The sequence below is a fragment of the Salvelinus alpinus genome, chromosome 8 (assembly GCF_045679555.1).
Source record: "Salvelinus alpinus chromosome 8, SLU_Salpinus.1, whole genome shotgun sequence".
In the NCBI taxonomy this organism is placed as follows: Eukaryota; Metazoa; Chordata; class Actinopteri; order Salmoniformes; family Salmonidae; genus Salvelinus; species Salvelinus alpinus.
The window spans coordinates 34848544-34874121 of record NC_092093.1 but is presented as its reverse complement, the minus strand read 5'-3'; the positions used below and the strand labels follow the sequence as shown (position 1 = coordinate 34874121).

The window sequence follows — 25578 nt, the reverse complement described above, 5'->3', positions numbered from 1 at the left end:
ACTCTTTTGCATATCTCTTGTGTGCGACTGGGTCTCCCTCTCTCAACAAGCCAAACAACAAGTCCACTGGAAGGCGTGGATGATGACCATAGAGCAAATAGCAGGGTGAATAACCAGTGGACTCATGTCGGGTGCAGTTGTATGCGGGTACAATTTGCGGAAGATGGTCCTTCCATCTCTCCTTCTCTTTGTCTACCAGCGTTCGCAACATATGTAGCAAGGTGCGGTTAAATCTCTCAGCTGGGTTACCTTGGGCATAGCATGGTGATGTTCGGGGATGGCCAACCCCCGACAACTGCTGGAGTGTACGGAACAGCTCATTCTCAAACTCTTTGTCGGGTAAGCTTGAGGAAATCTTGTAAAATGATCAACCACCACCAGAATATACTCATAATCTTCTTGGCTGGTCTCCAGATGTAAGTAATTAAGACAGATGAGCTCGAGGAGTGAGCTAGACTTGATGCTACCCATAGGTGCTCGCACATGCATGGCAGGTTTCTTCTGCTTTATGCACGGACATTTCCTTATGACATAGTTCTCGATTTCCTTCTTTACATATGGCCAGTAGAACCTCTCTCTAGCAAGGTTGAGTACTCTTTCGGTACCAACATACTTCCTGACATCACCCACTGTCTGTGGTGTCTTGGTTTTCAGGGACAGCACAGCTTCCAGGTGCTTAGAGTCAATCCCCTTCGGCCGACACGAGGCACCCCACGTACCGGACCTCCCGGTGGAAGAGTTTACACTTCTCTGGCCGGAGTTTCACTCCATGGCGTTGGAGAGCCTTGAGGACTTTCCGGATTCCGTCCTCATGCTCCCCAAAGGACTTTGTATAGCAAAGGACATCGTCCAGGTATGGTATACAACATTCGTCCCTGAAGGAGCTCAGCATCTCCTCCATGCTCCTCTGGAATGCTGCTTGTGCGTTGGAGGGTCCAAATGAAATTCTCACCCATTCATAGTCCCCGGGGGGTGATGAAGGCGGTGAGATGTCGAGAACCCTCTGCTATGAAACCTTGATGGTAGGCTTTTCCCTGGTCCAAGATGCTGAACCAGGAGTAGCCACCAAGGGTGTCTGTCAGGTCTTGGATTCTGGGTAATCGGTGCCTGTCAGGTACCGTCCTCTGGTTTAACAGACGGTAGTCAATACCGAGGCGCAACGTACCATCCTTTTTACGGACGCACACAACAGGAGCGGAGTAAGGATACTTAGATTTCACTATTCACCCCTTCATCAGAAGATACTGAAAATATCCCTTAACTTCTTGGAACAATGGCTTCGGGACTGACGAGTACGCTCTCTGCACAGGAATGCCATCTTTGAGGTTGAGTGACATTTGCAGGCTTGGAATACACCCAAGGTCATTGCTGTCTTGAGCAAGTGCTGCTGATTCTTCATATAACATATTCTTGGCTGTCTCTTGCTGCTTCTCATCTAGGTGACTGATGCTAACTGGCGGGTGCCACAGTGACGGGTTTCCATCAGCTGGTGGGGTGTTAACACTGTTGACCTTCACATTGAACTCTGATTTGCTTGATGAGTCTGTTTCAACCACCTGAACGGGCTGAATACTGCCCAGAGCTGTCTTTCGTGGCAGGATGATGTTGTGTTTTGTGTTGTTGCCTACAGGCACTGCTACATATGGCCTCCTTGGGTCCTGGATTTCTAGCAAGCCTTCACCCATATCCAGTTGCTGTAGCGGCATACTGTTTTCATCTGGCTCAAACAACACCAGGGCATCGGATTGGTTCATAGTGAGCGGAACTCTACACTTAACCCAAGCTACCTGGCCAGCGGTAATAACTATGTCCTGATGGCCAACTCTCAGGCGTCCTTGCTGCACATTGGGTGTTATGGTCTGCATACAGCTCACAATGATCTTTGCTTTGTCAATCAGGACAGAGATGGCCCCACAGAGTAGGGTAATGAGGGTAGGTATGAGTCTCTGATTTTCCTTGGACCAGTTCTTCAAGTACGTTGAACCCAAGCAATGGCCTCTCCAGTCGTAGACTACTCACTAGGAAAGTGACGTTGATTAACAGGCTGGGGTCCTCATTCTCAGGTAAGTTTACTGTTATGGCAAACCCAAACGTCGAAAGGGATGAGGTCTCCATTTACTGCATACACCTCCAACTCGTTTCATGAGCGGTCTAATATCCAGATCAGGTAGGTATTTGTCTTTCCAAATATGATCTTTCATGCTGACTTGAGCTCCTTTGTCAAGCAAAGCACTCACTGCTAAGCCATTCAAGTTACACTGGGTCGGGGCTCTTCTCCCTATGAGTCTTGCAACGTGTTCATTTTTAGCAGCTGGTGGGTCTGGTGAGGGTAAAGTGGAAGTCTTTCTCGGTCTTTGTTGTATGGCGACTTCTTCTGGCGTGATACAGGGAGGAGTATTGGGATTACTACATGGCTCTGCATTAAGTTCAGTTCTTTGGACACTGTTAGCCTGGGATGGTTGTCGAGGCACCCACAGTGACTGGCTCCAGTTTCCCTGGCACTTTGGGTTTCTTTAGACGGCCCATGGCCCTCTGACCTTCCTCACTGCAGAAGAAGCAATGACTACAATTAGATAGACCCTGTTTGACACATTGTGAACAGCCATAAGGTTTCTCTCATCTAGACTGCGTTGTTTTACTCGTGGGACATCGGCACAGATGATCTGATTGCCGTTGCGGTATTGACTGTTTCATTGAATCGATTATGCTGGTGAGTGCATCTATTTTGGCTGAAAGATGTTGTATGGTGTCAATCTTGGTTTTACGCCCAGATGCCTCTGGATTGGCACTGGAGTCTGGTACAACTCCTAACTGCGCGCATATAACGTGTGTTGTCATGGCATGGGGCCTAGTCTTCATTGTCTCTCACTTTCCTCACTCATTATTCTCATCACACGTCTCAATATTGTCTCGTCACTGACATCGTTACCTGAGAGTAGGGGTTTTAGTTCTCGGCGAATGTCGGTGTATTTACGCCCAAGCCCCTGGTGCACAGTGTGTAGGAAAACATCTTGAACAGTGGCACTGTATTTTATGCCTGCGTCAGGTAATTTAGAGGAGAACAGGACTCGTTGTTTTAGAGGAACTGTTGTGGTGTCTCTTGCTCATTTTGCCTAGTGCACATTAGCTCCTGGAATAGTTCAGTACTGTTCTTTTCTCTTAAGTGGGCCTGTAGGAACCCCTTGAGCTCCGCTACTGTCATTTCCTCTTTATTCATCAAAATGTCTTTGAAATTTCCTGGTTTTATTATTCTGAGCAAGTCTCTGACCATTTCCGAATCATTGAAGTCTTCTTTGACTCCTTCCTCCTTCTATCTGCTTACACACGCTGTTGTAGGTGATGTCTGATGTGCAGTCACCAATTTGACCCCCCTGTATTTTGAATTCTCTACGATGGTAGGAGGTGGGAGAGGTCTCTTATGGAGATCACCTTCTCGTATTTTGGGTGTGTCGTCAGCGCAGACTACAGGCTTCTGCATGGCGTGTCACTGTATTGTGTTGTAGAGGGCGGTGTGGACACCGGCTGTGAGGTAGGTGCGGTAACATGCCGTAGAAGTCAACGACTAAGCTCCTCGTAACTTGTGAGCACTCTATGTAAATCAGTATTTGGTGTCGTTTTGACTGTGCTAGCTCTGACTGTATGAGCTATGTTCATAAATGGAGTAGCATCAACGAGACTATCTGTGACTGCATGAGCTATTTCAGTAGGTGGAGGGATTGTTAGTGTGTCGCACAGCTCAATATTATCACTTGGGTCAAACAGTGGTGTTACATTATGAGTCTGTATAACAGCATCAACATTATCTTTCAAAACCAACAATTCAACCATACTGGCATCCTCTGACTCAAGTAATGACTTACTGTACATAAAGGCGATGATGTAATCAAGGCAACCTTCATGATCACCCTCTTCGAGCTCTGACTGGTCTTTGTCTTGAACGTGACCCACGGTATTGTCAATATGAAAAAGTTCCTTTGTTGGCAGGCTCTTCCTGATGTCCCATACCAGGCTCTTCCTTCCACTGTCCGACATTGTAAGTTCTTCATTTTCTTCACGAACGGTCAGCACAGTCCAGAATCAAGAATCAGTCTCTGCTCACATCAGTCTGTCCGTGACATGGGTTTCAGCCGCAGATCCGTCTTGGTCCCAGATGTTATCTATCACTGGCCAACAGGTGGCGCCGATCCCAGACGAGCCCCCAAAAGCTGTTACAGGTCCGTTTTGGGACTGGTGCAGCAGATAATAGTTCCTTTAACACAGGATAAATGATGAAACAGGAGAACGTGGCTTCTCTTTCAAAGGGTCTGAATACTTATGTCAATGTAATATTTCCGTTTTTGCAAAAATGTCTAAAAAACAGTTTTTGCTTTGTCATTATGGGGTATTGTGTGTAGATTGATGAGGCAACGTAATGTAACAAAATATGAAAAAAGTCAAGGGGTCTGAATACTTAATAACACAGTCAAAAAGTAATAATTATGACTAAACCCTGCCCATTTCCACAATGTATCTTATTAAAATTTGATTTTAAACCTAACCCTACCTAGTGAAGGAGAAGTTTGATGCGTTGGTCCAGCAGACCTTCTGCGCATGTGGGCTGAAGTGTCTGGGAACGAGATTAGGTGTAATGTGACTAAAATAACTTCACGTTAGAGCGCGTGCCATCCTTCAGCACAACATGTCACCCTTTATAAAGCACATGATTATATTCAACCTAGTGGGTTACGTCAGTCACATTTGACATTGTTGATTATGTCACACAGTTAAGGCACATTTATGAACCCTTTATAACATTTACATTACATTTAAGTCATTTAGCAGACGCTCTTATCCAGAGCGACTTACAAATTGGTGCATTCACCTTATGATATCCAGTGGAACAACCACTTTACAATAGTGCATCTAACTCTTTTAAGGGGGGGGGGGGTTAGAAGGATTACTTTATCCTATCCTAGGTATTCCTTAAAGAGGTGGGGTTTCAGGTGTCTCCGGAAGGTGGTGATTGACTCCGCTGACCTGGCGTCGTGAGGGAGTTTGTTCCACCATTGGGGTGCCAGAGCAGCGAACAGTTTTGACTGGGCTGAGCGGGAACTGTACTTCCTCAGAGGTAGGGAGGCGAGCAGGCCAGAGGTGGATGAACGCAGTGCCCTTGTTTGGGTGTAGGGCCTGATCAGAGCCTGAAGGTACGGAGGTGCCGTTCCCCTCACAGCTCCGTAGGCAAGCACCATGGTCTTGTAGCGGATGCGAGCTTCAACTGGAAGCCAGTGGAGAGAGCGGAGGAGCGGGGTGACGTGAGAGAACTTGGGAAAGTTGAACACCAGACGGGCTGCGGCGTTCTGGATGAGTTGTAGGGGTTTAATGGCACAGGCAGGGAGCCCAGCCAACAGCGAGTTGCAGTAATCCAGACGGGAGATGACAAGTGCCTGGATTAGGACCTGCGCCGCTTCCTGCGTGAGGCAGGGTCGTACTCTGCGAATGTTGTAGAGCATGAACCTACAGGAACGGGTCACCGCCTTGATGTTAGTTGAGAACGACAGGGTGTTGTCCAGGATCACGCCAAGGTTCTTAGCACTCTGGGAGGAGGACACAATGGAGTTGTCAACCGTGATGGCGAGATCATGGAACGGGCAGTCCTTCCCCGGGAGGAAGAGCAGCTCCGTCTTGCCGAGGTAAGAAATAAAAAAAATAAAGCATGCCGTAGAAAAAATATAAAGCATGACATACGGTTAAAGCTGCTTTGTAACACATGTATGTAGTGATTATGACGGCTTTATGAACCCTTTATAAGCTTAACCTCCTTTAAATCAGGAACACACTTTGGCTACAGAGGTATTTGGTATGTTATGAATTTTGACTTAGGAATTATCCAAGTCGATTTTCTGTGGGGGGGGTATGTTAGTGAATCTCAGTGACCCTACAAGTCACAATTATATATGTCACAGTTGCATCATTGTATATACTGTACACCAGTACCTGCCAAAGGCATTGAATACAACACTTTCAGTGATTGATATGTACAGTATACGTATACTCCTTCGTGTGAGATTTTGAAATAAACATGTTATGTGTTCTTTCTTGTCTATCAACGTAGTCTTAATATGTCTTTGTTATTCAGAGACTAATGCAATGGTCTGATGCAGAAGAAAGTGTCAAATTAGACAGACTGTAACTTGAGCCCTCTCATTATGACTGCTTTTCCTGTCACTCCCTGTGTGCAGTTCCTCCAATGGTAAACTCTACCTCTGGCCCTCGCCAGTCATGCTGTTCACACCTTCCCAACCAGGGGACTCATTAGCTCCTAACACAGCCTGATGTTTACCTGGCTGTTTTGACAACCTGGTGCATTAGCCACGTTTTATACAACACAATTAAATGTGCTCTGTGTACTACGGAAGCTTAATGAACAAACATCTAGTCTCGCTCCTGAGGCTGATGCTTCCCACAGGCTTTTTGAAAAGTTGGTTGGACAATTTGGTTAATTGCATCACTGAATAAATAAAGTTATATGTGTTCTATTGTTAAACAAAAACTTTATCTACCTTCGATTTGTCTTATACAAAAGTGATTTCCCCTGTTAAATAAGTGTTCTATGCCTATGTCCAAGGGTCAGGCAGCTCGTCATGCACGGTTACATAAACTGTAAGTTTATGCTGCAGACACATATAACAACAGAACCGTCAGTAAACTCCAGGAACCCCAAGCCCACATGCAGGACAGAGTTTGATTCAGGAAAACTTTGTAAAGTAAACATAGATATCAAATCAAATTGTATTTGTCACATGCGCCGAATACAACAGGTGAAATATAAAGAGCAGCAGTAAATGACAATAGCGGGGCTATATACAGGGGGTAACGGTACAGAGTCAGGGGGCACCGGTGTTGAAGTAATTGAGGTAATTATGTACATGTAGGTAGAGTTATTAAAGTGGCTTTGCATAGATAATAACAGAGAGTAGCAGCAGCGTGGGGGGGGGGGGGGGGGGGGGAAATAGTCTGGGTAGCCATTTGATTAGCTGTTGGGGGTAGAAGCTGTTTAGAAGCCTCTTGGACCTAGACTTGGCGCTCCGGTACTGCTTGCCGTGCGGTAGCAGAGAGAACAGTCTATGACTAGGGTGGCTGGAGTCTTTGACAATTTTTAGGGCCGTCCTCTGACACCGCCTGATATAGAGGTCCTGGATGGCAGGAAGCTTGGCCCAGGTGATGTACTGGGACGTACGCACCAACCCTTTGTAGTGCCTTGCGGTCGGAGGACGAACAGTTGCCATACCAGGCAGTGATGCAACCCGTCAGGATGCTCTCGATGGTGCAGCTGTAAAACCTTCTGAGGACCCATGTCAAATCTTTTCAGTCTCCTGAGGGGGAGTAGGTTTTGTCGTGCCCTCTTCACTATCTTGGTGTGCTTGGACCATGTTAGTTTGTTGGTGATCTGGACGCCAAGGAACTTGAAGCTCTCAACTTGAAGCTCTCAACCACTGCGTCTCCCGGGTGGCGCAGTGGTCTAGGGCACTGCATCGCAGTGCTAGCTGCGCCACCAGAGTCTCTGGGTTTGCGCCCAGGCTCTGTCGCAGCCGGCCGCAACCGGGAGGTCCGTGGGGCGACGCACAATTGGCATAGCGTCGTTAGGGAGGGTTTGGCCGGTAGGGATATCCTTGTCTCAGTATGTAAAATGTAATAAAATGTATGCACTCTACTGTAAGTCGCTCTGGATAAGAGCGTCTGCTAAATGACTAAAATGTAAATGTAACCTGCTCCACTACAGCCCCGTCGATGAGAATGGGGGCGTGCTCGGTCCTCCTTTTCCTGTAGTCCACAATAATCTCCTTTGTCTTGATCACGTAGAGGGAGAGGTTGTTGTCCTTGCACCACATGGTCAGGTCTCTGACCTCCTCCCTATAGGCTGTCTCTGTACTCCTCCCTAATGAAACTGGTATACTTTTTTATTTATCACAATTTTCTTTAACCAATTATGGTCTTTAATGCAGGGCCGACAGACAAGTTCCTTACTTTCTCCCCCTTCCACTTTCCTCTTCCATTTTTGCGGTAACACTGTGATTAGTTTTGAGTAGAGCAGACACTTCCATATGTTTTTGTTAGCTGCATGTGTGACAACTCCACAAGTTCAAAAAATGAAATCTCCAAAAATATGCTTTTTTTTATCAATTAGTATATTTGAGTTCAACAACAATATTTGTTGTATTGTTACCCATGTCTTGATTATAATAGATTTTTGTTTACAAAAATAAAATTATCAAAAAATGAATACAGCTTTTATTGATAAATGTGATCTTGCAGAGGTAAAAAGCAAATATTAACCATGTATGCTGTCTATATTGCTTGTCATTTATTTCAGTCAACATCTAAGTATGAAGTATTTTCAAGTAAATTGTTATAGCTGTATTGTTTTAAAAACCCAACAATATTGTGGGTCCATCAGACCCGCAAACATTGGGTGAATAACAAAAACATGAACACCACACAAGTGTTAAATGGAAGAAGTTTGGAACCGCCAAGACGCTTTGTAGAGCTGGCCGCCCGGCCAAACTGAGCAATCGGTGGAGAAGGGTCTTGGTCAGTGAGGTGACCAAGAAACCGATGGGCACTCTGACAGAGCTCCAGAGTTATTTTGTGGAGATGGGAGAACCTTCCTGAAGGACAAACATCACTGCAGCACTCCACCAATCAGGCCTTTATGGTAGAGTGACCAGACGGAGGCCACTCCTCAGTAAAAGGCACATGACAGCCCGCTTGGCGTTTGCCAAAAGGCACCTAAAGACTCACAGACCATGAGAAACAAGGTCTGGTCTGATGGAACCAAGATTGAACTCTTTGGCTTGAATGGCAAGCATCACGTCTGGAGGAAACGTGCACCATCCCTGCGGTGAAGCATGGTGGCGGCAGCATCATGCTGTGGGGATGTTTTTCAGTGACAGGGACTGGGAGACTAGTCAGGATCAAAGCAAAGATGAACGGAGCAAAGTACAGAGAGATCTTTGATGAAAACCTGCTCCAGAGTGCTCGACCTCAGACTGGGGCGAAGCCACACCTTCCAACAGGACAACGACCCTAAGCACACAGCCAAGACAACTCAGAGGTGGCTTTGGGACAAGTCTCTGAATGTCCTTGAGTGACCCAGCCAAAGCCCGGACTTGAACCTGATCGAAAATAGCTGTGCAGCAACGCTCCCCATCCAACCGGACAGAGCTTGAGAGGATCTGCAGAGAAGAATGGGAGAAACTCCCCAAATACAGGTGTGCGAAACCTGTAGAGTCATACCCAAGAATACTCAAGGTTGTAATTGCTGACAATGGTGCTTCAACAAAGTACTGAGTCTGAATACTTATGTAAATGTGATATTTCAGTTTTTCAGTAAAACATTCTAAAAAGCTGTTTTTGCTTTGTCATTATGGGGTATTGTGTGTACATTGATGAGGAATAAAAACTATTGAATCAATTTCAGAATAAGGCTGTAACCTAACAAAATGTAGAAAAGTTAAGGGGTCTGAATACTTTCCGAAGGCACTGTATAACAGCAGCACAGTCAGTAAACTCTGGGAACATTGTAAAGTTAACATAGGTAAGCATTAATAAACAGGAATCACAGGGGAGTATAGACACGCTATTTTAGAATGATGAAATCACTGATCAATGCCTGTAGCCATCTCTATAGACCATGTTTGCTGATGGCTGATGTAACTGTCCATCTATGAGTATTGGTTATTTATCTGAATTCTGTCCAATGGCTCTTCAAAAGTGTTGAATGGACAAAAAACGGCATCATAAGAGGTCATGTTTACAGTGGATTTACCCCCCCCCCGGTACCCCTTCTCTATCACGTGACATTGTAAGGCCAAAGTGCACTGGCCACTCCCGTACAAAAATGGGGAACTGTTACTTATCCAGGTGTAGCCAGCATGCAGTGTATCTGGACCCTCTCCCTGCTTCAGCTAGTTGCCCTGTGGGCCAACGCAGCAGTGCTCACTGAAAATGGCCTCCCCATCCTCTGGGAGCAGGGACCCAGCCAGCTGCCAGACCTGCCTCAGGCGGACAACGTGGTCACAATCAACCAATGGACCTACCTCTGGCCCTCGCCAGTCATGCAGTTCACACCTTCCCAACCAGGGGACTCATTAGCTCCTAACACAGCAAGATGTCTAAGTGGCCATTTTGACAACCAGGTGCATTAGCCACGTTTTACACAACACAGTTGAACGCTCTTTGTGTACTACAGAAGCATAATGAACAAACATCTAGTCTCGCTCTTGAGGCTGATGCTTCCCACAGGCTTTTTGAAAAGTTGGTTGGACAATTTGGTTTATTGCATCACTGAATAAATAAAGTTATATGTGTTCTATGGTTAATCAAAAACTTTATCAATCTACACCGATTTGCTTTATATAACCGTCAGTTTCCCTTTTAAGTGAAGTTTTCTATGCCTATGTTTAAGGGTCAGGCTGCACATCATGCACGGTTACACAAACTGAAAGTTTATGCTGCACACACATAACAGCAGCAAACTCTGGGAACCCCAAGCCCACATGCAGGACAGAGTTTGACTCAGGAAAACATTGTAAAGTAAACATAGATAAGCATAAACAAACAGGAATCACAGGGGAGAATAGACATGCTCTTTTCGAATGATGAAATCACTGATCAATGCCTGAAGCCTTTGCCTTCCCTATAGATCATGTTTGCTGAGGGCTGACATAACTGTTTTGGTTGTTTCTCTGACCTTTGTCCAATGGCTCTTCAAAAGTGCTGAGTGGACAAAAAAACGCCACGATAAGTACTGTTTACAGTGGATTTACCCCCGACCCCCCTTCTCTATCATGCGATGTTGTGAGGCCAAAGTGCACTGACCACTCCAGTACAAAAAGGGGGAACTGTTACTTATCCAGGTGTAGCCAGTATGCAGTGTGTCTGGACCCTCTCCCTGCTTCAGCTAGTTGCCCTGTGGGCCAACGCAGCAGTGCTCACTGAAAATGGCCTCCCCATCCTCTGGGACCAGGCACCCAGCCAGCTGTCGGACCTGCCTCAGGCGGACAATGTAGTCACAATCAACCCCTGGAATGCCCTGCAGAGGATGAGTCTGTATAGGATACTGGTGGGCTCCACTGACAAGTATATGGCCTCCATGGGAACCAATGACAGTGCCAGCCCGTTGTGGGGCCTGCCTCTGCAGCTGGCCTGGAAACTCAGGTCAGGTATGTCGGGCCTTCATTAAGTAGCTTTGGGGAGTTGAATATATGCACATTGTTTTTGTGATAACTGTAATACACAATAATGTTGACTACGTTTCTCAGTTGTCTCGATCAGATGGTTTATCAAAGGATTTCATGGGGAAAGTGATGTGACTGAATGCGCTTCTGTTCCCGTAGGGCGGTTGGTTGACCCCACTGGCGATACAATATGTGGACAGGAAGGAGATCCCATGTGTATTTCCACTAATAGCTGGTGGGCATGTAAGCACTGTGACACATATTCAACCACGCAGGCCATGTGTGTAGCCCTACACTTCAATAACAGACCATTAGTAAACTCTCTCTCTCTCTCTCGCTCCTTCTCTCCCTCCCCAGGTGTGAACTACTACCTCTCAGTGATCCCGTTCCTGGCTGCTGTGCAGAAAGGCCTGATTGGAGATGGTCTCATTCAGGTCCAGGTACAGGCACCAGCTGAGGCAGCTGAAGATTACTGCACCTCTTACACAGACTGCTCTGCTAAGAACCCAGACCTCATGGCCAAATGGGAAGAATTCTTCCAGGTAAGCTATTCAATGAACCTCCTTCCCCATGGGAAGCATGTTCCTTCTTGCCCTAGGAGATAAAACCGGTTTGTTATTTTAGTTGAGTGAGGCCTAGACTCAATCAGATCAATCGTCAATAGCAGACACCCGTGTAGTGGATGTTTTGGCAGTTGTCAGAAGTGGAACTATGTTGGAGCCGTCAGATCGGTGAGCAGCTGCTCTTGTGATCGTGAAGCCACACCCGTCCAACTCGCTTTCAGAACGCAAAGGTGACGGCCGTATAGAAACAATTACGCTTAAATTTAACAATCATTCAACGAAATAATGACTTCTATCACCCTAATCGAGGTGTAGATTAGGTCTCACATTCCAGTGTTCAAACTTGTAAATAGCAATGTCCGCTTTAAGTATAACGAGGAGCCACTTGTGGCTCTGATAGCTGCACCGCCAAGTGGATCTGATTGAATCGAGCCCTTAAGTCACTGTTCATATGTGACCCATTGGTGAATGCATAGAATTATTTGCTGTTCTTGGTTTATAATATGCTACCTTTCCATCCTAGACCCTGAAAGATGTTAGCGCATCTGAGATTTCTGACTTTGAGAAAAGGGACCAGATTCTAGGTGCCTTTTGGGCAGGTGAAACGCTCTCTTTAAATACTGCCTCATCCAGCTGCAAGGCAAAGTGAGTAGAAACATTAAGTGATACAGGTCATCACCATTTGTCTTCGTTTTTGGTACTCTGGTACTCTGACACAATGTTGAGTTTCAATTAAATATAGGACTCTGTCCTTCAATCAGCTTTTACCTTAATTATTGATTATTATTTATTAAAAAGATTATTGATTCAATCTTTTGAGTCCCAATTTAGTCCTTGTAATCACACCTTTGATCTTTGTTACAGGATGAGCTACTATTCCAGCCCAGAGGTTGCATTCGCCAAAAGCTGGATGAACGCTGCAGATTACGTGGCAGCTGCGTACTTCCAGTCCAGCCTGAATAACTCTGTGCTTTTCATGAGACCTCTGCCCAGCAGGGTGCTTCAGGAGGGGGATAGCGCTCCTAACATAGCTGACCTAAGCACAGAGGAGAACCACAACCTCTATATCTTTGGCTGGATGGCCAGGATGAACACGATTCTTTGTGAGTACTTTTACTTTTAGTCCCCCAAGATGGATGTTAAAAGATATATTCTATTATTCTTTGTATGAAGAGTAGAGGAACATTTCAGAGTGAAATTGAGATGATAGACACCAGTCAGTGATAAAATGAAGTCTATAGTCTCCCTCTAGTGGTGACATGTATGAAGTGTATTGAAATTGTTAGATCTACAGTACCAATTCAGTTGCATCAGGTTACTTGATCACATTTTCTTAACCAGTTGTTGTTCACCTTGTGACAGTGGGCTCTCCGGTTAAGATGTGGCGCTCAGCCATGTGCTCTGACAAGGCTCGGGAGAAGGGCCGGGAGCTCCTACAGAATCTGATCCTGGACCCTAAATTCGCTGTTTCCACCTTCGTCTCCATTCTGACAGAGATGACCCGCAGCTGCTCAGGCTTCAGCACATAAGTCCAATGAATAAAACTCATACTGTGCTCATTTACACTTCCTGTGTTTGCCATTATTCCTTTTCCACGGTAGACAAAAGACCTTGTTGATTAATGTACAAACAATGTATTTATTGTATGACTATACTAATACATTTACATGGAAGAGTGGCTCAGTATAAAGTGCATAATAACAAAGATAAATAAATGTTGCTTGAAATTTGAATATTATATCTCACATGCCAAAATGTTCATTGATCTTCACACTCAAACTTTAAGCTTGGATATGTATCAGATATTCATCATATCCATTGATTCTATTCCATCCTAAAGATATCCATTGATTCTCTTATTTCCTAAACCTGTTTCACAGTCTGCATGGCATATGTGTTTATTGTTTTTCTCTTGCTGTGAATACTTTGGTCATTCAATTTTCTCCTGACGCTGGCAAGTTCATCCTCATCAATGTATTCATAATCATTAGTGCCATCATCATCCTATTTAATTGTCTTGTGCTGAGGACTGTTTTCTTCACCGGTGGCTGAGGAGAGAACACAAACACAACAAGGCATGAGAATCAAAGTCAAGCTTTTGACATAGAGATTGATTAAGCAATAAGACCAGAGGAGGTGTGGTATATGGCTAATATACCATGGATAAGGGCTGTTCTTAGGCACGACGTGCCTTATTGCTATTATAAACTGGTTATCAATGTAATTAGACCAGTAAAAATTATTTTTGGGGTCATACCTATGGTACAGTATACGGTCTGATATGCCATGGCTGTTAGCCAATCAGCATTCAGGGCTCGAACCACCCAGTATATAATATTAGTTATCGGTTGCTTTCCAAAATCTAGAATGTATTTATATTGACAGCTGACAATTAAGTTAAGTAGCAAAATGAGTCTGCTGCAATTTTGCTTACCACTATCCTTCAAGCATGTTGAATATTCAACAAAAGTATTCTGATAGAATATAGAAACATAGACACACCTTTTTGTGGGCCTGAATCAGGCACTGTGACCAGACTTGTTTTGGAAGTTTCATTTCTTGGTGGAGGGGTGTTCTGTTCTGCACAGCTAGATGCTCTAGAGGTAGGCACTGCTGGTTTGGCTGTATTGGCTGTATGTGGGCTCTTCAATATAATAACACAGACCACACAAAGAATTAGTACTGTAATCGATTGAATATAACTTTTTGTTAAAATACATCTGATAGCTATTGTTGTTGTTATTGTTTATTAAGGCATAAAATACAATGGATGATCGACTCACCTTTGGAGAGGGGGGATCTGGCTTCTTCGGCCTGGGAGGCGGCAGTTTCACTGTATCTTCTGAGTGCTTTTGGGGTCTCTTGGGTGGTCGAGGGGGAGGCAGCACGCTTGCATTGACATACCTCCTCAGGGTGAAGTAGCAGTCCTCTCCTATCTCCTCTACAGCTGAGCGAACGGCCTCGCCCTGGGTCAGCTTTGGGCCATTCCACCGCTCCAGAAGCTGCAAGGCCATGTTGGTGCGGTTGACAGGCACCTCCCAACACTGCGCCAGGTCAAGGGTGGAAACAATAAGGTAAGGGTCAGTGATCTCCTCCTCCAACTGCAGCCCCGTGGCCCCAGCCAAGAGGTCCTCCTTCACTGAGAGGTCCCTCCTGGACACCTTGACGTTGAAGGGCAGGGCGAACCTGTGGCAGATGTCTGAGAGCATGTACTGCTTCTTGTCGTGGACCACCTCCACAAAACCCCCGTCCAGACACATGGGGATCAACACGGCCTCGTACTTCTTCCCCACCATCTTCTCACAGGCCAGGGCCTCCACCGTCTTCCTCTTGTCTCCGTAGATCACCTCGCTTGTCTCCATCTTGTGTACCAGGTACTGGTCTCCCACCAGCACCGAGGACAGCCCCTCGTAGTGGGTCTCAAAGGCCCTGGTGGCCACTACGTGCAGCTGCTCCATGTTACTCTTGGCCACCTCCAGATCATACGCTGTGGGAAATGTCCGGGGCCTGCGCTTGAACCTGCCATTGTAAGACACTGGGATGAGGAAGCGTCTCTGGGCCTCGCTGCGAATCTCAGATGCTAGGATTCTCTTCGCCTGGTAGGCACTGTGGACAATGACCTGCTTAGAGGATTTCAGGAAACCCAATTCCTCCTGAACTTGTGATGGTGGCTCGATGACTTCTGCTTTGAAGGGGAAGAACTCGCTGGGCTTGGCAAAGACATCACGGAAGGACAGAGGCTGCATGAAACAGGCACTGTCACACTCCTCTGTAACGTCCAAAACCTCAACATCCAGGGTGGACGGGATGAAAACAACATTCTTCCCAACTGTGAACAAAAAATGTATTCTTTTTGTTTAGTATGCAAGCACAAGCTATGATAGGCTACTTTTCTGTAAGAAATGTTTCAACAAGATTCCTGATTCAAATGTTTTTCCAAAAATATATATACATAATGCAGTATATATACATATGATGTAAGTCATTGAATTGATCGCCAAAGGTTTGACATTAGTAAATCCGTTGAACTGCAGCTTTGACTAAAGTTTTCTGTTGTGCTTTTTCTAAAAAGTAGCAATGCATCGTGATTGCCTGAACATCATGATGACTACACATCAAAACTTTGACTACTTTTGTGTCTGTGTGTCTGAAACATCCTAAGACCAGTGTAGCTTTCATGAACATTAGTTGTCAATATTGCAGTGTGTTCCCTTTAACTTGAAAACTAACATTGAGATGAGAAAAATGCAATTAAAACATTAAATACATTTTGTGACTTTTTTTAAAATCAGGCAATTAAAGCCTTTTTCATTCCACATAACTTTGATGTAAAGTGAGAATATGAATGGTCCGTTTGAGACTCACACTTGGATACCGTCTGAAGCTCATAGACAGGTGTGAGAACCAACTCTCCACTGTAGTCCTCTGGCAACTCAGACACGCACTTCTCCTTTGACGGCAAAGACTTGGCCCAAGTCACTGTCCTTTTCCTTCCTTTGCACATTTTCCACTCCACCAGCTCCCCGAGGGTGTAGAACTGGTCGTCGGCACACTCATAGAACTCCCCAGTGTGTGAGAGCTTCACAGTGAAGATGTGCTTGGAGTCTTTCCGCGTGACCTCACAGACAACATGGCTGTCTCCGTGCTCTGTCCTAAGAGCAGTGAGTCTGAAGCTCTCCTCTGCCTGGATGGTCCCCTCAGGAAGCTGTAGCTTCTCAGGGCAGTAGAACTCTGGTTGGCCCAGGCACTCAGGGCTGATACGCACTGAGTCAACAATCTCCTGTATACTGGTGTATGGCCTCTTGTCGGTCACGATCCTGAAAAGGCCTGACAATACAGGCAGGCAAAGCAATATATTAAATTATATTTATTGGTACAATGCACAAAACCACATGTTGATAAGGTCCCTTTCTAACCCGAGAGAGAAGTTTGGACATTGACATGTATACTGTAAACGGCAATACATGGTAAAGCCCAATAATTAAGCCATTTATTAAGAAATTAAAATCTGAATATATCAATCTACATTAGAATGCTTTATAAAGGTACACATTTGACCTAAAAAAAAATAGATTTCATATTCAAGGTACAGTTTGGATGTTTCGGGCCCACCTGGGTATTCAAGCGATAGATCGACTGTTATGGATTTGGATCCCTCAGACTGAAGCTCCACTATGAGTCTGGTAACACTGATCCCAATGACCTTCAGGAGCTCTCCGCAGGAGAAACTCCCCTCTCTTCCATACAGCTCATACCCAGAACCTGGTAGAAAGTCATTTCAATGGATCTAGTGTAGTGGCACTGAATGGATCTAAGAACAGTCGACAGTCTATTCTCCTTGTGGAGTAATGGATCCAAGTAAGTCAGAAAATAAGTAAAGGGCAGTAACATTTAATAACTATCATGAATAAGCATTAATAATTAATGTATACACATTTATAAGCATTTATAAAGGCTTATTCATGAAAGTTAGCACAAAGTGTTAGCACACAATTTGCCCCAATAATAATCTCGTCAACAGTTTTATGTTGAATTTTGTAACATGAAATACCTTATGTTTATATCATTTGTATGTTAAAATACTTCATACACTGTGAGCCGTTAATCTTAATTTGTATTCACATTACATCATTTTTTATTCCAAAATGCCAGTCCAGTGAGTAAAGTTAGGGCTAATGATGTCTTCGGTCTTACCTTGGAAATAATATCCAGATTGCATCTGCAGTACTCTAGGGAGAGACTTGGCATCCACCGAGCGGGTGAACTTATCCAGTGTCATAGCCATCCTTTTCATTTGATCTCTGGGTGACACGGACAAGTATACCGAAGGAAACCTAGAGAGGAGACGCCACCTTCTCCATGGGTCAGCAAAAAGTTGACCAGAGGTGTGTTAAGGCCAAGTAACCTGTGTGCCAGGGCTCATCCTTTAGTATTAAGGCTCTCTTTCTATAGCATAGTCAGGCACAGTGAACAACGCGAATCAGTGACACAGAAAGAAAAAGCATCCTCGTATGAGTCACTAGTGCAACAGCAGAGGTTACAGGAGCCCTCACTCTGCCTCCGGAAACCAGAGACAGCTAACTAACCACAACTCACTAAGTAGCTAGGTTGTATCAGTGGGAATCCAGCCTGAGAACATTGCCACAGACCAACAATAAGTTAGTCACAGTAACAATGATTAACATAAAATCAGAAAAATGCCAATTGTAAGTCTTTAGTGACTTGCACTTCTTTCTGAAAGCACTGGATTAAAGGTGAACTGACCAAAAAAAACAGCACGTCTCCAGACAAAAATATCTGTTTTTATCTAATATCTAGTGACCAGATTAAAATAATCATTAGGTGCATAGTTTCTGAACAGTTGTGGGCCAATGTATGATACATATGACTAAACCAAACATACTCCCCTGTGATGATACTAATGATGTCTTACACAATTACATTTTATTCAAATATTTTTTTTTTTTATTACAGCCAATAAGCCAACAATTACAGACAAAAACAAAATATATATGAAACATGACTAAACTCCACACGATAATGACTTGTTTCCTTTTCTCCAGGAGGTCCACTCATGTCCCAAATCAGTATGGCTGCCCCAACACATGCCTCTGCTGTGTTGGCTTACATCTTAACAAGCTGTATCTAATACTGATTATAATTAATTTTATTTCTCTACCATGTTCCTTTTGTTTTTCCAAAATACCAATACAGGTTAGGAGATCATCAGAAAAAAAATAGAACTCTTTCATGGTTGTCACTTGCCCTTCTGATATTCTATCTGCATGGGTAGAATTCACAAGCATGTTTTACACAAATTAACCACTGTAACATCACACAGAAGATAAGAAAACATTGAAAATAAGATACTACTACTGAAATTTACCTTAAAACTTTAAATGTTTTAACGACATTAAATGTTTACAGTTTAAAGGCATAGGTAAACATGGAATGAAGATGATTGTTTTTAGCCTTCAAAAAGGAATGTAAGTAAACGATAGATACAAACAATGTGCTTTATCCATATAGACATATTTACATAAGTCTTTGGCTTATGATTAAGATTTGCTACAAAATAAAAACAAAATGAGTCAGCCATCAGTCCACGATACAAACATTACCAAGCCAATGTCACATGTCAGCACTTATAGAGAGCTGTAATTTTTTCTTTCACATTTGTGATTGACTTCTATATATAGATATATATTGTTCGTTGACAATAATGCTGCTAATATAAAAAATAAAAATAAAAAACCGTTTTTAGCATGCAACACCTTGGCATTAGTGTTTCCCATTTTATTTTATTTTTTTACAATGGCTGCACGTAAAAAATAACTAAATCTGCGAAAGACATTGAAGCAAATGTGGCCTAGTGGCCGACACTTGTCTCTCTGGCACTGAACACGGCGAAGTACAATGGAGACATTTACAAACCACTCACATCATACTCCCAGTACAATTAGAAACATTAAAGAGTTTTCAAAAGAAATCCAAAAACCATCTATAGCAGTCTGTATAGGCTTAGTCAACGATGCCCACCTCCAAAGGATCTGTAGTGTTGGAATGGCTACCAGGTTCTGGAGTTCTGTTTCGTCCCGTCTTCTTGGCTAAGATGTCTCGAGGAACTCCAGAGCAAGGTCGTAGCAGAAACGATACTGCTCCTGTTCAGATGAAAACACATCATGTGTGAACCGTTGTGGTGCTAAAACACGATAAACACAATGCTACAGTACAACCGTATACGATGAACAATACACTAATAACATGGTGATAACAAGATTAATCACTACTGAATGGCATATTCAATTCTGAACATAAACATATGTTATTTCTAACTATTCTCTGGCAGTGAATTGAGGAGCTAACAGGTGACTTTGACACAGGGCTGCAGACATATGCATAGGCATCCTTTACATCTTCCTGTAAAGGATGTGGCAAGGTGTCTCTCATGTTTACCCACAACAGTTTATTTCATAATCTCGACAGACTCTTTTGTTCATTTGTCCGTGGTCCATAACATTATCATTGTTCTATATTTTTTGTCAATATCACCTGGTTATAATTTGTTCCCAAACCATCTGCAAAACAAATCTAACATGAGGTGTTCCTATCTGTTCTCTAATACCTTCATATTATTGGCTGGCTTGGTTCCAAATTTCTCCAGAAAATATCAGAAGTGAATATCACCAGAAATGAGAGGTGGCGTAGGCCTATGCTAATATACTGGCACTATATGAGTCAGAGATGCGTCTGTTGGGGAAACTCAGTTTGACTGAGCTGGAGTCAGCTGCTGGCCTGTCTTACCGGGCTGTCCACCATGTTGGGCTTGCTGTTCCTCAGGCTCTTGACGGCGTGGAACACGTCCACCACATTCTGCCTCTTGATCATCTCACACACGATGCTGATAGCACAGAACATGCCACTGCGGCCGCCTCCGTTCCTACAGCACAGGAACACAAGGGTGGTAACGGGAGGTTGGTTGGGTGACTAATGCTATTCTACACAACTGCCAAACTTGGCAAATACAAGCGGTGGGTGCAGATAGGAGAGATGATGGGATTTTTATTTGTATACATGTAGGAGGTGTTTGTGTGTGGGTGGTAGTGGCGGTAGTGGTGGTGGAGGGTGTGTGTGTTTGTGTGTACACTCACAGGCAGTGGATGATGGTGCGTCCCTCTCCCTCCTCACACTCCTCCTGCCACTTGTCCACCTGCAGTATGAGCTTAAGGAAGGAGCGCTTGGACGCTGGCACTTCTCTGTGGGCGGCCCAGCCTAGGTACTGGAACTGCCTCACCATCAGGTAGCCCTCCTGAGGCTGTGCGAAACACAGACACATACATTATCAACGGCAGCCATTTTGGCTCCGACTCTGAACGTCATAACATTATAACAATCAAACCATCAACCTCGATGGCAGCGACTAAAAACAACAAGATAGTGGAGCACTTACTCTGGTGAGGTTACATATTCTGAAGAGACGGCTGATGACGTCACAATCCATGGAGCAGGACATACATTCAACTTGGACAGGACCGTAGCGAAGCATCCCCTCTTCAGGCCAATACTGAGGACAGCCCTGATTGACAACAACAACAACAACCTTAGCAATGACGTGTAGCCTACCTTCACTCAATACACAATAATGCGATTTGGAATCAGGGTCCACAGCAGTGAATGCAGGAGGGGGAAGTGGTCAGGCATTACCTGCGCTAGGTCAATCTCATTGAGCATGACCAGGGACGTGCAGCCGTAGTCGTACACCAGCCTCCAGAAGTCTTTGACCGTGTTGGGCAGAGGGTGCTGGGTCACGATGAAGGCTGCTGGCTGTCTGTAGCTCTGTGGTGGAGGAAGTCAACAAGGAACCATGTAACATCTCATAGCACTGAGTCTGCAGACATTTACAGAGAACACATACTGAAGATAGGATCCCTCTCAGAATGAACAATGTGTGCATATATGAACATGCAAGGAATGTGGAGACATTTCTGATGTTTGAATGATAAATGTTTTTTTTAAACCAGGGCAATCCATGTGGTGGGCATGCTTCTAGCAATAGTATATACATTAAATGAAGCTCTGCTAACATACACCTAAATTAAGCCATGAAACAAATCCAGTATAGTTAGAAGCATTTAAATATTCAGAAGTGAAAAGTTCAGAAATTACCTGGTATTCTTCTGACGGCTTGGTTAGAAAAAGTCCAAAAGTTTGTGAAGCGTACGAGGAAGTGATTTAACATTACCCTCCAAATAAAAAAGATCATCATCTGGCAAAGTTCTGCTTCTCTGTGCACATGAAATACCATCTCCCAGGATCTATGTCAATACTGCCAGGATCTATGTCAATACTCCCAGGATCTATGTCAATACTCCCAGGATCTATGTCAATACTCCCAGGATCTATGTCAATACTCCCAGGATCTATGTCAATACCCCCAGGATCTATGTCAATACCCCCAGGATCTATGTCAATACCCCCAGGATCTATGTCAATACACCCAGGATCTATGTCAATACCCCCAGGATCTATGTCAATACCCCCAGGATCTATGTCAATACCCCCAGGATCTATGTCAATACCCCCAGGATCTATGTCAATACACCCAGGATCTATGTCAATACCCCCAGGATCTATGTCAATACCCCCAGGATCTATGTCATCTCCGAGGATCCATGTCAATACATAGTTTATTATTTATTCATTGCGGTTTGTCTCATTCAGAGTATTTAGCAAGAGTCTCTTTTGAGAGTTCTGTTTCAGGGTCCATTGGAATTCTAGCAAGGACTGAGAAGAGGATTTGAATTCAACCTCTTTGTATAAAATACACTGTACAATACAGAAGAAAAAGAGCAGGGTCATGTTTAGTATGGTCACCAACCACATTCTCTTTGCCATATGCAATATATTGCAAAAAAAAGGCTATAGCTGACCCTTTTCTCAATTACACAGCTATGACAAGATGACTCCCAGGAGATGGATTCACTTTCTGGCACAGATCCTGATATCAAACTTAGAGAATCCTGATCCAAGAGGTCAAATAGTTAGGCATTCTGTTGTATTATGTGGATACTGTAGTAGAAGTTACCAGCTGGATTATTGGTAGAATTAATAATAAAATAACATGTGGTTATACACTGCACTTGTTTCACTTACCTCGCCCTTTTATCAAACGGGTCAAACTTTTTGGGGGACTTTTGTTTTATTTGAAAACCCAAAATGTTTAACAGCTCAAGTGTAATTTAGGACCACATCAATAGCCATCTTGAAGAATAATGTCAACAAATTACATTGTTGAAAAGATAGATGACCAAAACTTTCTCCAAAAAATTCAATTAATTTGAGCAAATTTTTATTTGATATTTTCATCGACATCACTACTTGCACTATGAGAAAATAATTGAAGGATTGCCCAAAAAGAACAGAAACTGTTGAGCACATGTTAAAAATACAATGAATATCAGTCCTTCTACATTTTCCAAAAGAGTACACAAAACAGAAGTATACACCTGGATTTGTCTCTAGCTTTCTGTCTCTACTACACATTCAGATAACGTCCAGTGCACTTAGTAAAGCCGAGGGAGTGTGTATGTCTGTGTATTTGTGCGTGCTTGCATATGTGTTTGCGTGCGTACGTGCATGTGTATACTGTGTGTGTGTGTGTTTACGTGTGCACGAGGGGAGAGGACACTTACATCCATGAGGGCAGCGTTGATGTAGTTGCTGCTCTCCCCGTCGATGGTGATCAGAAAGGGCAGACAGCGGTCTGGAGGCAGCATGTCCATGAAGCGGTTCTTCTCGTGGTTCCTGGGGAGCAGGGCGATGCTGCAGTCCTCTGGCTGCGGCTGAGGGGTCACCGAGTTCAGGGTCTGCAAACAACACAAATAACATGAAACCCCAAAAATGACAGGGAACATCGTTTGTTAGAAGACATTGGATGCATCTCAAATGGCACCCTATTCCAAGTAGTGCACTCAAAGGGAATAAAGTGCCATTGAGATGCACCCATGATCTATTTCCATATTTTTATTGTTGTCTTTTAGTGTTGTACGACACATGATTAACGTCAGGCTATAAAAGACTGAGGACTGAAACACGGATCGTGCCACCGTAAATATGAAAGGGCTTCAGAAAGGCTTCCAGTACCTGGAATTCGTCTTTGAGGTGTGAGGAGTTGCTCTGTGAGTCTATCCTGATCATGTCGTAGTGAGCTGCTTTGTACTCGCAGGCGGGGATGGCCGTCTCGCCACACAGACAGGCCTCTAGGATGGCGTCATGGATAAAGATGTACTGCTCCTGTGGCCGGACCACAGACACACACTCAGCAAGGGGAAGGCACTGCGTCTCCAGACAGTCCATGCATACAGTAGCATGAAATGAACAGACGTACAGCAATGGCGAATGGTGTTAATGTTAATTGGCGAGGTGTGTGGCGGTGGGGGGTGGATCTAGTAGTCACCTCAGTCTGTACCATGTTGATGCGTCTGGAGCGCAGGGCCTTCACGCAGTTGTAGATGTCCACCACGCCCTCCCTCTCCGCCATGTCCAGCATGATGTCGATGACGATGTAGCAGCCTGTGCGTCCGGCTCCGGCGCTGACCAAGGTGAGAGGGCAGCGAGAGGACAGGGAGGTGAGCACGGGGCTGCGTAGCACCGCTCTGCTACGGCCTACATACCCAGCCGTTGTGCAGTACACACAACAATGTGATACCTTGTGCACGAGATTACATTTACAAGTGTGTGCATCAAAATCCACAACAACCACATCCTGCCAAGGGGCCACGGCGATATCTTAGCTAGCTTAGCAGTGGCTGACATTGAAGCGTGCTAGTTAGTTCAGGTGCACTCATTTCGTAGTCATATGACAGTGTCGCATGAGAGATCAAAGAAAAGTAAATCGGATGCACCTGTTTTCTCAGGCGGTCTGGCGTAGAGGAAGTGTCGCGTTAGGGGCTTACCTGCAGTGCACCACGATGGGCCCAGCGCTGGGGGGGTTGGACATTTTGACCCGGCGGATGAAGGAGAGGAGGCCTGTAGCGTGGTAGGGCACTCCGTGGTCAGGCCAGCCGGTGAAATGAAACTGCTTCACCTCACGCAGCTCGTTAAAGCCTCTCTGATGACAGAGAGCATACAGGTTATTAGGTAACAACTGGTCTGGGTTCAGTATGACTTCCACATTTGCAACGTGTGTTGATTTTAAGGGGCAATCTTGGATTCAAGCAATAACAAAGCGGTGAATCCCAGATTGCCCCTTTAGCTGTTGTTGACCAAACTGTTGAATATGACTGACTCACCCTCTCCAAGGTGAACGTTCTGACCACATATTCAGCAAGGGGCTCCACCTCCACAAATGTCACTTTGAAATCACCATAGACCTCAGCATCATCGGGCCAGTACTTGTAACACTTCACCTACAAGAACATAAGCATTTCATTCATTTAAAACAAAAGACGTCTTTAAATACTACACATACTTGCACACAATAGGTGCCCAGATATATAGTATGCCAGATCAATATCTGAAGACTGATCCGACGCCTACATTGGTCTCCTGTGGTTTGGGGTCTGACAGCAATATGATATTATGACCTACCCGTCCAACTTCCACTAGGTTGGTGACCATGACGATACAGGCAGACTGCTCTTGCCAGACCATCCTCCAGAAATCATAGACTGTCTCATGGACAGGCCCTGGAGAGGACAACAATCGATCAATCAATCTCTGAACTAAATACAATACAATCTGATAACTCTTTATAAGATCAATTGCTCAATGCTGAAAATACAATATGAGCATCAAATCTTCTTTAGAGGTTAAGGCAGAACTTTGTCTTACCTTGGGTTGCAATGTAGTGACTTGGCCTCTGGTAACCCTGAAAAGTGCAACACACACAATATGTTAAGATCATTCGGTTAAGACTTTTATTTTGGTGTTGCAACAACAGCAGACTACTACACAGCATACCGTGCCTCGACCCCAGCTAGGTGGGCATGTGATATATCGTCATGAGAGTCAATGGCTTTATGCACTAATATGCACAGAGCTGTTCTCGTGCATTAATTCATTTACTGAAATACACCTTCAATAAGAGCACGTTTCCTACTTGTGCTTTGAGTATCTGTCAATTAAACGGACGTTTATTCTCTGTAAAGCTCAACTCTGGTGTGTTTTATTGCCAAGAATTTCACATTAGCGATTACTTCGTAGGAATAATACATTATTGTAGTTGGCTACTTATTAGCAAGTTGCTTCATAGAGTCGGCAGGTTTAACACCCTAAATGATCCCCATCAGATTGGATCT

At 44.4% G+C, this 25578-nt stretch overlaps 3 protein-coding genes across 20 annotated transcripts in view; 1 reads left to right on the top strand and 2 right to left on the bottom strand.

The window, feature by feature from the left end:
* The first annotated feature begins 10817 nt into the window (after positions 1 to 10817).
* LOC139583028 (protein LEG1 homolog) lies at positions 10818 to 13344 on the top strand. The gene is made up of 6 exons (XM_071413702.1): positions 10818 to 11201; positions 11376 to 11459; positions 11574 to 11758; positions 12303 to 12424; positions 12644 to 12882; positions 13142 to 13344. Exons 1-6 carry the CDS (start codon positions 10907 to 10909, stop codon positions 13306 to 13308), a joined length of 1092 nt encoding a protein of 363 aa, XP_071269803.1. The 5' UTR covers positions 10818 to 10906; the 3' UTR covers positions 13309 to 13344.
* Positions 13142 to 17836, bottom strand: LOC139583026 (protein THEMIS-like). 2 transcript variants are annotated; one of them, XM_071413701.1, is made up of 6 exons: positions 17474 to 17835; positions 16892 to 17041; positions 16145 to 16606; positions 14563 to 15608; positions 14282 to 14423; positions 13142 to 13827 (listed from the first exon to the last, which is right to left on the bottom strand). In XM_071413701.1, the coding sequence occupies exons 1-6, from the start codon at positions 17571 to 17573 to the stop codon at positions 13784 to 13786; spliced, it is 1944 nt and encodes a 647-aa protein (XP_071269802.1). In that variant the 5' UTR covers positions 17574 to 17835; the 3' UTR covers positions 13142 to 13783. The 2 variants fall into 2 exon arrangements, with proteins under 2 accessions (XP_071269802.1, XP_071269801.1); XM_071413700.1 differs by having other exon boundaries at positions 13142 to 14423; positions 17474 to 17836.
* A 385-nt stretch (positions 17837 to 18221) lies between these two features.
* LOC139583025 (receptor-type tyrosine-protein phosphatase kappa) overlaps positions 18222 to 25578 on the bottom strand; it is a 163395-nt gene continuing 156038 nt past the window's right edge. For 9 of the 17 annotated variants that reach the window (XM_071413681.1, XM_071413682.1, XM_071413685.1 and 6 more), the window contains 13 exons: positions 25112 to 25148; positions 24869 to 24966; positions 24571 to 24687; positions 24235 to 24389; positions 23736 to 23871; positions 23423 to 23572; positions 22972 to 23145; positions 21446 to 21463; positions 20984 to 21115; positions 20730 to 20855; positions 20431 to 20594; positions 20084 to 20219; positions 18222 to 19440 (listed from right to left, as the gene is read on the bottom strand). In XM_071413681.1, coding sequence (XP_071269782.1) covers positions 19387 to 19440; positions 20084 to 20219; positions 20431 to 20594; positions 20730 to 20855; positions 20984 to 21115; positions 21446 to 21463; positions 22972 to 23145; positions 23423 to 23572; positions 23736 to 23871; positions 24235 to 24389; positions 24571 to 24687; positions 24869 to 24966; positions 25112 to 25148 — 1497 coding nt within the window. In that variant the 3' untranslated portion in view covers positions 18222 to 19386. The remainder of the gene's footprint in view (positions 19441 to 20083; positions 20220 to 20430; positions 20595 to 20729; positions 20856 to 20983; positions 21116 to 21445; positions 21464 to 22971; positions 23146 to 23422; positions 23573 to 23735; positions 23872 to 24234; positions 24390 to 24570; positions 24688 to 24868; positions 24967 to 25111; positions 25149 to 25578) is intronic. The other 8 variants (XM_071413683.1, XM_071413692.1, XM_071413694.1 and 5 more) reach the window with 1 other exon arrangement.